Raw genomic sequence first — 14489 nt, forward strand, 5'->3', positions numbered from 1 at the left:
GATCCACGCAAACCGCACGAGGTGGTATTTCGTCCATTTCTGAAACAAATGTGCTTTGCCATTATAAAAGCTGTTGATGAGAAAGAACAATATCTGCAGACTTCTTGTGTAATAGAAAAAAAAGGTGTTTTTACACACGTCTGTTGGGTTTCTAGGGGTGCTGACAAAAGCAGGGCAGCAGCTTAGAGAGAAAATGGTTAGTGTAGGCTGGATTAAGTTCTTTGCAATCACTGGTGTGATTGTAGTACGCTGGATTAAGCTCTTTGCAATCACAGGTGTGATTGCAGAAAACAATTCACTGTAGGAGATAAATAAATTTGAATTTGGATGATTATGACTAAATTTTAGACACAATTTTTGTTGTGTTGTTACATATAATTACTAGTTTTAGTACTTACATTTATTATTTTAATGTCTGTATTCCTTGGATTAATGTGTATATTACACGGTAGAGTTGTCACTGATAATTGTAGAAGTCTAGAACCCAAAAATGGGGATATTCATCTGCTACGGACGTGGGCTTCTTTCTTGTAGCTTTGTGGGTACTGAGTTGAGTCCTATTCATCCTCCAGATATCGTCAACGTCTATTTGAATACCTTTTTCCTTGTGTCACTAAATTGAAATCATCATGAAGATTTTTAGATGGAAGGCAAGATACATAGTTTTGGAAGACGAGATTCTTTGACATCCATGAAATGAAATATCAAAATGAATTATAGACATATACTTTGAGAATTTAAGTAAATTGCAACTGCAGAAAATGAAAAGGACAAGAGTTTAAATGCAAAATAAGGGATTAATTTCAGCAAATAATCTAATCAAAGACCAAAATTTTTAGCCCTCAAAAGTGTTCCACGGAACAACGATAGTAAGATCCACGCCAACTGCACGATATTGTATTTAGTCCATTTCAGAAGCAGTTGTGAGGAGAAAAACTTGGAAAAAGAGCCGTAGACTTGTTATATTATGGATCATAAGTTTATAAGAAGTGAACCCCAGATGAGCTCCACATGAAATGAGATATCAAATTGAAGCCATGGAGCCTGTAAAGAGATGATCCTAATGATTTCTAAGCACATTTGGCATGTCGAAATCAAGAAAGAAACAAGGGCAATTTGCTTTCAGCATTTGTAATTTGAGTTGTTAATTGAGAAACTAGTTTTAAAAATTATGAACAAATTTAGCCACAAGAAGTTCGTTTTTCTATTTTACATTGATTCCTCTATTTCATCCTAATCTTCTTTGACCATAGAAGAATACTTGGGGCTACACGTAAGAAAATTAGTTAAGGGCTAATTCCATTAACAAAATATAAATTTCGTATCTTATTCTTGTTTAGTTTCAGAAAAAAATTTCACAAAAAGGTTGATTACTAATTCTTTTGTTTTTCATTTAGTCCAATATACTATGTTTCATCTATAAAGTGACAAAAATGCCTCTACAAATGTAGTGTGAGATCACGTGTCATGAATAACCGAGCAAGATCGAATGATCCAATTAATCACTTTTAGGAGCTTAGTTAGTAGGGGTACATTCGAATCAAGTTGAATTTGAGTAGTGTATTACTCGAGTTCAACTCGAGATAAAATAATTGAACTCGAATTCGACTTCAATTTACCTTACTCAAGGTTGAACTCAAACTCGAGTTTAATTAAATCTAATGGAGTCAAAACAAACTCAATCAAACCTATTCGAGTGTAATCGAGTTCAATTGAGCCTATTCAAGTCTAATAAAACTCACGCAATAGAAATTAATATTTTATATATAATTTTAAATAAAGGATATTATTGATATTTCACAATAATGAATATAAAAAATTTAAAAATATATATTGTAAAAAGCTCGATTAGGCTCGTCGAGCCTTCGAGTACAAAATATTGGAATTCGAACTCGACTTATGAGTTCAAACAAGTAATCCAACTAGAGTTCGAGCTTGGTCAAAACAAGCTCGAGTCGAATTATTGACTGAGTAGCTCGCGAGTTTAAGTCGAACTACTTGGTTCAGCATCATCTCTATAAAATAGTATAGTAAACTAGATGAAATTTTGAAAACATTTGGTGAATGATGGTGCAATTTATTCTTTGATTCACACATATAATCTTCTTTTAATGCTTTCTTCAGCTCAATTTTTTTATTTTAGAAAAGTTGTCAATATAAACTTTTTTATAAATTTCATAAGCTATAAAACTAACACAATTTGGTCATACTTCACCAAAAAATCCAATGATATCTTACTATCTGCACCAAAAATTCAGTTTTTTTTTTTCAAATTTTATAGCTAGAGCAATAGTTAGAATTACTAAAGTATTTTGTTCCCAAAGAATTATAAACAAAAAAAAAAGTAATTTTAAACCCTATTTAACTGATATTGAATAGGTAAATGAGCTTATCTTCAAGCTTGGATTAGTTATAGAATTCAAACCAAAAAATTTAACAAGGTCCAACTTTGACTTTGTTATCCCTCTATGATTTTCATTTTTACAAGGAAAAAAATCTAAGCACATTAATTTCAAATCTTGACAATAAATGTCATGCAAACCCTTAAGATTTTGAGTATTGATTCAAATTTGAAGGACTAATTCCATTGTGCATTCACCTAATAACTTATACTCAATTCTAATTTTGCATCTTAAATTTCAATTTTGAACATATTGCGCTATAAACTCTTGGATCTAACCCATTTGAATCCAGTCTAAAGAGTTTCTTATGTTGCCAATGTCATAATTTGAGCAATAATTCAATTTGCCAAAGTTTTTTAAATTAAGCTTGTTAATTATTGGATCAAACTCAAATATACTTTTATCAATTCAAACTTGAGTAGCCTGAAATTTTTTACGCAAATCTCAAATTAGCATAAGGTTGAGTTGAATTTAAAAATTTACACACTCAAAATGCTATTCATTTCGGTTTGATTAGTTAGTGATCCTCTGAAATGAACTCTTATTGAACCGTACTCAATTTGAATATCAAATAAATTGATTTTCTCTTTCAACCCTAAGTTTAAATACGTATGGGCTCCAAATGGAAAGCATTAATAAGCTCCAATAATGACTTTCTTGGTCTTTATTAATTTCGTTCTTACAAGGAAATAAATCTAGGCCCATTAATTTCAAAATGCGACCATAAATGCATGCCATGCATGCAAACCCTCCAGAATTAGTCAACTTGAATGAAAAGCACTAAGCAGTATCATTTACATCTTAACTACATATTGGCAGATCTGGTAGTAATTTAATAACTACCAATTTAGCAAATCTCCGTCCAATTTTTTGACTATAAATAAGCCTCGAGGGATACGTTGGTTGTATCACTTACAAAATCACTGCTCCATCATGGAGAATAGCCCTACAAACTCTGTTGCTAAAAACAACCCTTGTCAACCAAAAATTCCACCGAGGGATACTGAAAGTAGCCCTGTTGCTAGTGACCAGCAACCTCCAACTGGTGATCAGGTGGATTTGCCGGCTGATAACGTCCCAATCCAAGTCCCTGATCACTCCGCTGGAGCCCTCGACCAAGAGGGAAACTTCCCTTGCTATTTCTGTTTTAGTTCGTTTACAACACAAAGAGCCCTTCTCGAGCACTTGAGGATTAATCCTCCTCCTCTAGTGTACTCTAGGGAAGAATTGATGCATCTCGGATTACTGCAGAATCCTGAGACGGATGATGACGATGAGGAAGTTGCAGCAGACGTTGGTGGTGGAGGGGAGCTGTCTGAGGAGGCTCCACCAGATCATGCAACAGCTGAAGCTGACCAAGGAGCTAGAGCTACAACTAGAGCTCCTCTTGGGATTGATCTCAATGTGGAACCCCTGCCGGAGCTGCCTGATTTGAACCTTTCTCCTCCACCAAATGATGGCAATGACTAGAAGATCAAAGTTCTTTGTTTTGCATGCTTTCTTTTGGTTTCGATCAGTTGTTCTCTGTTGTTGTTGCGGTGTTGTTATTATTTTCTATTCTTCTTGTTTTTTTTTTCTTTTCGGTATTCCAATTAGAAAGACTCATGTTGTCCAAAATGTATAACACATTTCTCTCAAAGTCTTAGTCTGTAATGCAATTATTCTGGTTTCGAATGATTTGATCTTTTTTGCTTCACGTCTTTTTTGTTTTGTTTTTCCTTTTTGTTTAATTTTTTTGGTGTTTTACTTGATTACATGTTGTATATAATATTTTCAAATCTCTATTAATGTTATTTTTGTAAAGCGAAGTAGTATTTTGGTGGAAGGAAACTAGTATAACTCTATCCAGGATGGGTTCCAAAAAAAAAGCTATTATCAATAAAGTCTTTGGAACTTTTTTTGTAGTGTAACTTGGGTGCATTTGATGGAACTAAAATCTGAAAACTGAAGTTTGAATCTAAAATATGAAATTTGAATCTATTAAGTTATTGAATTATTAAGTATTAAATCTAATATATTTGAGTGTATATCACATTCAGTGATAAGTGAATAACTTATCACTTAATTTTGGGAGCAAATTTTATTTAAAAAAATTCGGTGCCATCTAATTAATTTAGATGCTCAATTTTTGGATATCAAACGGTTTGAATGTGTTAAGATTTGAATCCATTAAATTTACGTACTTAATTGGGTCATCAAATAAGACCTTATACTCCCTTCCTCATACCACCACCCAATCCATCCCCCAAAATCCTTGGAAATTGAACAAGATTGAATTTGTAAATTGCTCATAAATCATGTTCTTAGTGCGTTATGTTTTTTTTTAACAAACCATTTTTTTTCAGAATGATATGGCACAATTTAATCAAATGGAATCACTGAAATTATGTATGTAATGCTCAATAATATTCTTTTGGACTCTAGGGCTCCTTGTGGCTACAAAATCCTAATACACTACCATTTGATCGAAGGTGGGTTCAATTTCTTTGGTGCCAATCAATGAGGTATTATATACTACCATACGTGCATGGCATTCAAATGCAACGTGCAGGTTAGTAAGCTGGACTGTTGCTGTGAAACTCTACTTAGAATATGCTCTAAACCTCTGAGGTACAAAATGGACAGTGCAAAATCAGTCTTTCACTTGTATGCACGTGCCCCAATTCCCTTCATTTCCCCCATTACACCATAATTCTTAAGCAATAAATTGCTGCAGAATAATACGAGACAAAATAGATAATGGACCAAATGTGCTGGCTGCTCTGAATTTTTTTTGAAAACTTATCCATGTCAAGATTAATGGTATTCACATAATATATTTTGTGGACCTAACTTTCCAGTTATTTTTCCTCAAAAATTCCAGCCTCAAAACTTCTTAAAGCTTTCCCTTAATTTTGGCTAACTTTCTGTAGCCTCAAATTTTGAAGTGTTATCTATAGAGTAGCCGTGGCGTCATTTTTACCGAAAAATTTGCCTATCTGAGTCCAGACAAGAGAATTATAATCTCCTACTCTAGTTGCACAAACACCCATTCCACTTTGGATTCATCGAGCCATAGATAACTCTTTCCATTTTTTTGTGTCAATTTGCTCAGAAAATTATTCTACGTGTACTAAATTGTGTATTTTCTTTTTATTTATGGCTTTGATTATTATATGTTATGTCATTTTTTCTATTAACTAAAGGTAATGTTATCACTCTGAAATATGCGTTTTCAAAAGAGGTAGTATTTTTTTCTTTAGATTTTATTGAAAATATTGAGTGTTATAAAGTTTGAGAAACAACTTCTAATTAAAATAATCAAAACAAGAATAAGAAGCTCGAAGAATACATATTCAATAATTTCCATCCAATTCCAATGGAAGAAATTCCGAAGATACATTTACTAAACTAATCGGTTTGGCATATCAGTTGCAGTGATAATAACATTAACCCAAACACCTGAAAATCCCCACCAATCTGCTATTCTTATAAGGGAAAATGATCAGTTTCATCCTTCACATTTCACAAAAATATTCTTTTCATCCTTCACTTTTAAAAGGAAGCAATTTCCTCCTTGACATTTAAAAACTGAAGTTCTTACATCCCTGAACCCAAATTTCAATTTGAATCAAACCACCAATCAACCTGATTACAAATTTTGGGGGTCTAATTGATAAATCACTTAGTTAACTCAACTTGATATTCATGTAAAATTTAATGAACCCAAAAATAAAAAATTATAACATAAAAAAGAAAGATTAATCTTTCCTATATTATCATTGTATACACTGACGGTTTTATGTACCGCATATCATTTCAATTTAAATTTAAACATCAAATTTTGTATTTATGATACACATCTAGATTCGCAAGTCGATATACTGACGGTGTATGAAAAGATTTATCCAAAAAAAAAACTCTACTATTCCAAGACAAAGAATGGTCTTTTATGTTATAATTTTTATTTTTTTGATTTAATAAATGTCATGTGAATATGATGAAATTGATCGAGTTATCTATCAATTCTATTTCCTAAATTTATTATTGGGTTATTGAATGGTTTGATTCAGATTGAAAATTTGGTTAAGGGATGTAATAGCTTTAATTTTTAAATGTCAGGGACGAATTTGTTTCATTTTAAAATTGAGAGACGAAAAGAATATTTTTGTGAAATGTGAAGGATGAAAAATATCATTTTCCCTTCTTATAAGCCTAATCCTTGATCATGGCTTACTAAAATCAAAGGGTCCATCAGATCCAACGGTCTGTGGACTTTTCTAGGCGTAAGGGATGTTCCAGAGAAACTTAACTACCATCGACGAAGAATATAAACGGGCCGTGTGCCATTCCCTCCTCTTAGTTCGTACTCAAACACTTAGAGCCCAAAATTCCTCTGTATCTTCTTTTCTTCAACTAAAAGGGTCATCAATGGATCCTTACAAGGTACAGAATTTCATTCAATAATGCTTCAAAAATGTTTCTTTTCAAGTTTTCTCAGTTGGGTCTTCAGTTTAAGTACAAAAATTTTATTGTTTTAAGCATCTTTGAGGCTGGAAACTAGAAATAGTGATTCGTTTCTTTAAATGTGTAGTATACTATTTTATATTGCCTTTAGTTTCCAATATTTTTGGTGAGTGGCTGTGGCATTTGGATGTTTTTGTGAAAATTTTCTCAGTAGTGATTATGCTTTTCTTCATGATGTGGTGCAGTTTCGTCCATCAAGTGCATACAACTCTACATTCTTTACTACAAACTCCGGGGCTCCTGTTTGGAACAATAACTCATCTCTGACAGTTGGATCAAGAGGTAAGTCTTATGCTTCATATGGTTTTGCATGGTCTTTGTGCTTGTGGACTTCATGTCATTCATTTTGCGGCTTTATGAAGAGTAATTCTTTCTGAACTTTAGTGTTCCACCAAAATTGGTTAATTAATGCAGCAAAGTTTTTCAGACTTCTAAGAGAAAAGAAATGATACATGGAATCATCCTCATAGCGTGCAGACTCTTCCGTCTATCATCCTGTAATGAAAGACCTGCAAATAGGGAGGAAGAGCTAAAACAAGCAAAGAAAATAAATGAGGAAAGGCCAAAATTGAGGCTGATATAAGCTGATTTTTCTTAATAAACATACCTATTATCAACTTAGAGTATGTAATCAACAAACCTTATTCTGCATTTATATAATTATTTGAGTAGCTAAAGAATCTTAAGTGAGGTATATGTTTGTACGTTTTATTATAGAGGCTTCCAAGTTCCGCTTTTGGTCTTCAGCAAGATATATCTTGATCTGACTCGTTGAAACATTTTTTCCATGAGAAGAGGGTTGCTTATATTGAACTGAGCTCATTTATGCATTGATGTTAATTCTTAATTCATGTGATATGCAGTCTATGTAACGTTTCATTTCAAATTTTGACATTGACGCCCCATATATTACTGTCTCATTTATGTTCATGCTTGAAGAAGTGCATAACTCATGAATATTAGATTTATTATAAGAAATAAAATGATAAAGTTGATAAGCTCATCTAACTGCACTTAATTTTGTTTCTTTCACATACAACCAATGATTCGAAAACAAGTGATGCATTGAATTTTTCTCAAAATTTTTCCAGGTCCAGTTCTTCTGGAAGATTACCATTTGGTGGAGAAACTTGCCAATTTTGACAGGGAACGGATCCCAGAACGTGTTGTTCATGCCCGAGGGGCTAGTGCCAAAGGGTTCTTTGAGGTCACACATGATATATCTCAGCTTACTTGTGCTGATTTCCTTCGTACCCCTGGTGTCCAGACCCCTGTCATCGTGAGGTTTTCAACTGTTATACATGAAAGGGGCAGTCCTGAAACTTTAAGGGATCCTCGAGGTTTTGCAGTGAAGTTCTACACCAGAGAGGTGTGACATATAGTAAATTGCGAATGGCTTTTCTCTTATACAATCTTCATTTTTCTCCAACTTTTTGTCTTTTGTGGGTCAAATATAAAGGTCTCTACAAGGATACCAAATCAGTATTTTGGCTCGGAGGCATGAATGCCAGGAGCTTGCTGGTGCGAGACACTAGCACACAATCACTAATCCTATTTTAAGTGGTTGTCAGCTTTGCTTGATTTTGTGTCAGAGACAGATTTCAGGCTGTTCTTTGGGTGTTTACTGATGCATGTGTAGCTCCAATTCTAAACATATTTCTATTTTCTGATTCGATGCAAGAAAGAGATTTTCCCCCTTTTTGATTGACAAGCACGAACACGTACTGTACTTTTGGAGCTACAGTATTTCTTTGTGATAATATGATGTATTAACAGAATGACAACTGCTTCTTTCATCAGTATGCATGCAATAAATTATGTATTTAAGGAACTAGTTTTACTTTCCTTGGTAAGCATGCCTACGCGATACATACTAGTATATTATCTTCTTGCCTGGTAAACATGCATAACAGTATAGATTAACTCTATTCTCCTTAATTTGCATGTTTGTTAACAATGAACAGTTTTCATTGATGTTGACTTTAATAAGCCTCTACATGGTACTATGCCATTGTTATTCTGAGGAATGAATGCTTGGGTTACCAGAGTGTTAGCTTCTTAGTTTATGACTAGCACACTCCATTCAGACCTGTTTTTATATGCTTTAGTTTATCAGACTTGCTGCAGTGTATTAGCTGTCTTACTGATTCAGGCAGTATTGATATTTTGAATCATGCAGCAGATACACAGCTTGTGCTGTTTCTGTTTGCATGAACCTACGAGTTTCTGCATGCTTAGAATTTTGCTTCACGTTGTCTATAATCAAGAGGAATCTTTAAGTTGTTCATTTAATACTATCCATTCATGATGCTGTAGTCATTATGGAATAGATGTTTATGCACTTAATACATATGGACCCGTAATGTTTTTCTCATTAAGCATGTGTGTTTTATACACACACCAGCTGGTATCTTTTCCCAGATAAGCATGTCAAAACATTTTTAGGCAATGTGTGGTTGTTCATCAATTGTTAATTCAACTGAAACCCTGTTATTCAACGAGTGTTCCATCATGATATTAAGCTTATCCATTTGATCTCATTTGAGTTTTCCAACTTCTGAGTGTGATTCTTCTTAATCAGGGAAATTTTGATCTGGTGGGGAACAATTTTCCTGTCTTTTTCATCCGTGATGGCATGAAGTTTCCTGACATGGTCCATTCTCTGAAACCAAATCCCAAGTCCCATATTCAGGAAAACTGGAGGATCGTTGACTTCTTTTCCCATCATCCTGAGAGTTTGCACATGTTCACTTTCCTCTTTGATGATATAGGTGTACCACAGGATTACAGGCACATGGATGGATCTGGTGTTAACACATATACATTGATCAATAAGGCAGGGAAAGCACATTATGTGAAGTTTCACTGGAAGCCCACTTGTGGAGTAAAGAGTTTGCTGGAGGAAGAGGCTATTAAGGTTGGTGGAGCAAATCATAGCCATGCTACTCAAGACCTCTACGACTCCATAGCAGCTGGAAACTACCCTGAGTGGAAGCTTTTCATCCAGACAATTGATCCTGATTATGAAGACAAATATGACTTTGACCCACTTGATGTGACTAAGACTTGGCCTGAGGATATCTTGCCCCTGCAGCCAGTAGGCCGTCTAGTTTTGAACAGAAACATTGATAATTTCTTTAATGAGAATGAGCAGCTGGCTTTCTGCCCTGCTATTGTGGTGCCAGGAATACACTATTCTGATGATAAGTTACTCCAAACCCGTATCTTCTCCTATGCTGACACACAGAGGCACCGTCTTGGACCCAATTATTTGCAGCTACCCGCCAACGCTCCCAAGTGTGCTCACCACAACAATCACCATGACGGTTTTATGAACTTCATGCACAGAGATGAGGAGGTTCTCTCTCTCTCTCTCTCTCCCCACAACAGATTGCACATTTTGTCCTTGTGTCACATTGTTTTACTTGCACTAGGTAAACAATAAATGATTTATTATTTTAGCATATCAACATCAATCTTAGTAGCAGAATGTTCATTATAGTAGCACTCAAAAGTTATCTGATATGTGCAATCTATTTATGTTAATACTACCATTTTTACTCCCATCAGATCCTCATTTTGCAAGTTAGTTTGTTTGTGTTAGGTAATCTGATGTGATATCAATTTACAGGTGGACTACTTCCCCTCGCGGTATGATCCTGTCAGGCATGCTGAGATGCACCCAATTCCTTCTGCAGTTCTCACTGGAAGACGTGAGAAGGTACATTCCTTTTGCTGGTGCTCCTTATAGATGAGAAGCTGAACTGGAATATGGTTTATATTGCATTGTGCAATCTTCATCCATTTCTAGAACTTGTTTCTCTGTAATTCATTTTTGGGCCTTTATGTGGTCTTGTAACACTTAGCTGCAATATTTTTATATGTTTATGCCAAATAAAGTCGTTGCATTTTTCTTCTTCATAGGATTTTTAAAACCTGCTTGTTACAATTCATTCCTGAGAGTGAAATGGGGTGATTAAATTTAAGCATCTACTCTGTTGTCTAAATGCTTATTGCTCTTATCTCAGACTATAATTCCAAAAGAAAACAATTTCAAACAACCTGGTGAGCGCTACCGTTCATTTGCACCAGACAGGTTTGTTCTTTATTCATGTCCATTGGGTGTGTTATCAAGTGATCTCTTGTTTTCTGCCTGATACAATCTAATTGTCTTTGCAGACAAGAACGCTTTATCTGTCGCTGGGTTGATGCCTTATCTGACCCAAGGGTCACTTACGAGATACGCAGTATTTGGATCTCATACTGGTCTCAGGTAAACCATCTCTTTCTTTTCCTCTTTCAATGCGTCACATATGTTTTTGCGTCATTCTTGTTCTCTCGACTTTTGCAATGTGCTTTGCTGGGAACTTGTAATTTCTTCATGACACCAGCCTTGTCATGGAAAATGCAATACTTGCTTGATGTGAAAAGTGACTACAAATATGTTACATGCTGCAGGCTGACAAATCTCTAGGTCAGAAGCTTGCTTCTCGCCTCAGTATCAGACCAAGCATATAAAAACGTTACTGCAACCTGCGCCATTCCCTTCTCGAGAAGGTGCTGCAGAAAAAAGAGGGAAAATGGTAGTTTTTGTATGATGGTCATCCTGGTTGACAGAACCTGCAGTAAAGACAGTATTCATTCGGGTGCTGAAATAATTTCTTTTGTTGCTAGTCCAATTAGGTACAAGATTAACGGATATTTTTACTGTTCGATGCCTTATATCGATGTATCATTGTTCGTTCATTTGGTTGGTTGATATACTGATTTACAGCCACCCAATTTTCTGAAAGTATAATGTTAACAATGATGCAGGTGTATAAGCAGTATCATTTCAAGGTTTTACTGCTTATATTGCCAGTGTAATACCTTATCCTGCCAAAGTTTTAGCCTACAAGGCAAACATTAAGCTGCTATAATCCAGCAAACTGGCTGCTTGTCAACCAAATTTATTGTGTTAATTACTTAATTTGGTTGATCGTTAATTAATGAGACTGCACAGTGAATTGAAACCTTGGCTAACTTGGTAATAACCTCAAATTCATGGCATTAAGCTTTTTAAAGATTTCAAACTTGATTATAGTTGAAACCAGTGTTGCCTAAACTGGACCGAATTAAGCAGTTATGTTAAATTCTTGGAAATTTAGCTAGCAAATCCTCTAGATGTGGATGAGACATTATTATAGTTCATAGAGTCACGGTTTCATGACTTTAAAGGTGATGTAGGTTATGACGTTGGAACTCATCTTGATTTAGTTCATGTTGGAATAGGTTTAGGCATCCCACTTTGTGTGAATATAACATTTTTATGGGTTCTATTTTTTTTGTAGTGGTGATTTAGAAAAGTACTAAAAGAAAAGAAAAAGAATAGTACTATTTTTTCTTTGTTTTTTAGAGCAGGGAAAGTGTGGAATATAAGAAGTGGGGAGAGAAATATGAACCCAAAACTTCTAATTTCCGAAATTTCAACCTTTAACTACCCACAGAAAAAAAGATTCATGTATCGAAACTTTTCTTTTTTTCGCATTGCATTTGCTCCTCTCTGGCTTTTTTATATACATGGTACCATCCATGCAAAATTGTACCTATTTTTCTTTCTTTGTGTTTTTTCTTTACTTTTATTTTTGAAGGAAGTATACCTGGATTTTTTAAAGCAAAATTAACTTACTCGTATACACAATGGAAATCTTTGCTTTCAAATCAAAGCTATACATCCTTCTTTGGCCTTTTTCCATGTTTACTGATAGCTTAAACCAAGGAGTCAAGGAAGAATCTTTAAATAAAATAAAATCTAGCAATCCTTAAAGAGATGCATCAAGCCTTTTTCCTTAGTTGATTTAAGGGATAATTTCAGAAGCCTCCCTTAAGGTTTCATGAAATATCACTTAGCTCCCCTAAACTTTTCAAAATCTCACTTAACACCCTTGAAGTGATAGTAGGGCCATATACTAATATCAAAGGTGATGAATTGTCAATAATACCCTCATATTTAAATTTTTTGAACTTGGTTTTCTTTCTCTAAATTTCCTACTTTTCTTTAACAATGTCTATACAAACATACATACATACATATATATATATGTATGTATGTATAATTGAATTGCAAATGTCAATGAAATATAGGATTTAATCAATGAAATATTCAATGCATTTGGAGAAGAATAGCTGCAGGTTCTTTTTATTTTTTTCCTTTTTTGGTGTTTCACAACTTTATTTATTTATTTATTCCTATTCATGTAGAGCGCAAGAGAATTAAAGTAATTGAAACTCCAAATAGTTTTTCAAATTCGGACTTTTTCTATAATAAAATTTTCATATTTTACACCCATAAAAAAAGTCTGTCTATTTTGAGTAAATTTTTTGTATGATATTGAAGTTAAATTTCATCCATTACTTAGTTTTTTTTGTTCAAATATATGATTTTACATGCTAATTACCTTCAACGCTATGAAGGGTTCTATTTGTAGAAATGGTTTAAAAAATAGTATTTGCTTTTACTATCTCTTGCTACTGTAGAAGTGACTATTGGCTGTAACATAAAATCTTATCAATTTTCATCTCCTCACTTTTAAGATGGTTCCAATTTAGTACTTTTTTTTCTTGGTTTGTAAAATGTTCATTTTTTATAGCCTAAGGGTATTAAAGGCACTAAAATAATCTCTCTCCTCAAACATGAATTTTTTAATATTACTTTTGGTTAGAAGGGCTTCCAATGTTACCAAAATGTCAATTCAATGGGTGATAAGTGAGATTTTGAAAACTTCAAGGGTGCTACGTGATACTTCATAAAACCTCAGGGGAGGTTTATAAAATTATCCCTTGATTTAAACTTGAAATTTCAAAATGACAACCATCACCAAAGTATTTTCTCTTACTCTCCTTCCGTTGGAAAACTTCTCATATATTTCATATCAAGCTACGTACATGTATGGGAAATAAGAAGATGATAATTCGTAAGAGTTACGGACACATCTAAGTCATTAGATGATTTGAAGTATCACACATGAAACTTTTTACGGGCCAATCGGCAAGTGCAATTGCTTTTTGTTTTGGTGACGGTTTCTTTCCTCATTCTCTCTTTCCATGTCCACATTAGTCACCCTTTCTACCTTTCTTTCTACCTTTCTCTTATGTTGTTGCATTTCTCTCTTCTCCCTTCCTCTCACCATCGCACTATCTTTAGAGTTCTCAATTCTTCTATAACTTTTTAAAGTAGCATATTTCAATCGGCAATTCCTACCTTTTTACCAAATAACATCTACCTCAATTTTCTTCGAACCCTAAATTGAGACTAACAATTATGCATCGATTCAATCTTTGTATCCAACTTTAAACTAAGAAGTTACTCTGCTTTGTAACCAATGACCAATTAGAAGGAATTGGAATTTTTTACAGAAAGTGAAGATTCTGCCGTGACTAAATTGAGCATTAGTAGTTGTGTGAGGTAGAGTTTTCTGGCAGTTGTTTGTAGTATGTGTTGAAACTTTTGTAAATCTAATTGTAAAATTATATTGGATAAATTACATTTTACCCCCCCTCCCCGTGGTTTAGTATTTTTTTACATAACTCCCCTATGATCTC

The 14489-nt window shown here is 34.1% G+C and overlaps 1 protein-coding gene across 1 annotated transcript; it reads left to right on the forward strand.

Annotated features, from left to right (window-relative positions):
• The first annotated feature begins 6723 nt into the window (after positions 1-6723).
• LOC113777801 (catalase isozyme 1) lies at positions 6724-11856 on the forward strand. Its single transcript, XM_027323003.1, has 8 exons — positions 6724-6827; positions 7094-7190; positions 8000-8277; positions 9490-10266; positions 10540-10629; positions 10937-11004; positions 11088-11181; positions 11367-11856. The coding sequence occupies exons 1-8, from the start codon at positions 6813-6815 to the stop codon at positions 11424-11426; spliced, it is 1479 nt and encodes a 492-aa protein (XP_027178804.1). The 5' UTR covers positions 6724-6812; the 3' UTR covers positions 11427-11856.
• Positions 11857-14489: the final 2633 nt, after the last annotated feature.

Source organism: Coffea eugenioides, chromosome 7 (genome assembly GCF_003713205.1).
Source record: "Coffea eugenioides isolate CCC68of chromosome 7, Ceug_1.0, whole genome shotgun sequence".
In the NCBI taxonomy this organism is placed as follows: domain Eukaryota; kingdom Viridiplantae; phylum Streptophyta; class Magnoliopsida; order Gentianales; family Rubiaceae; genus Coffea; species Coffea eugenioides.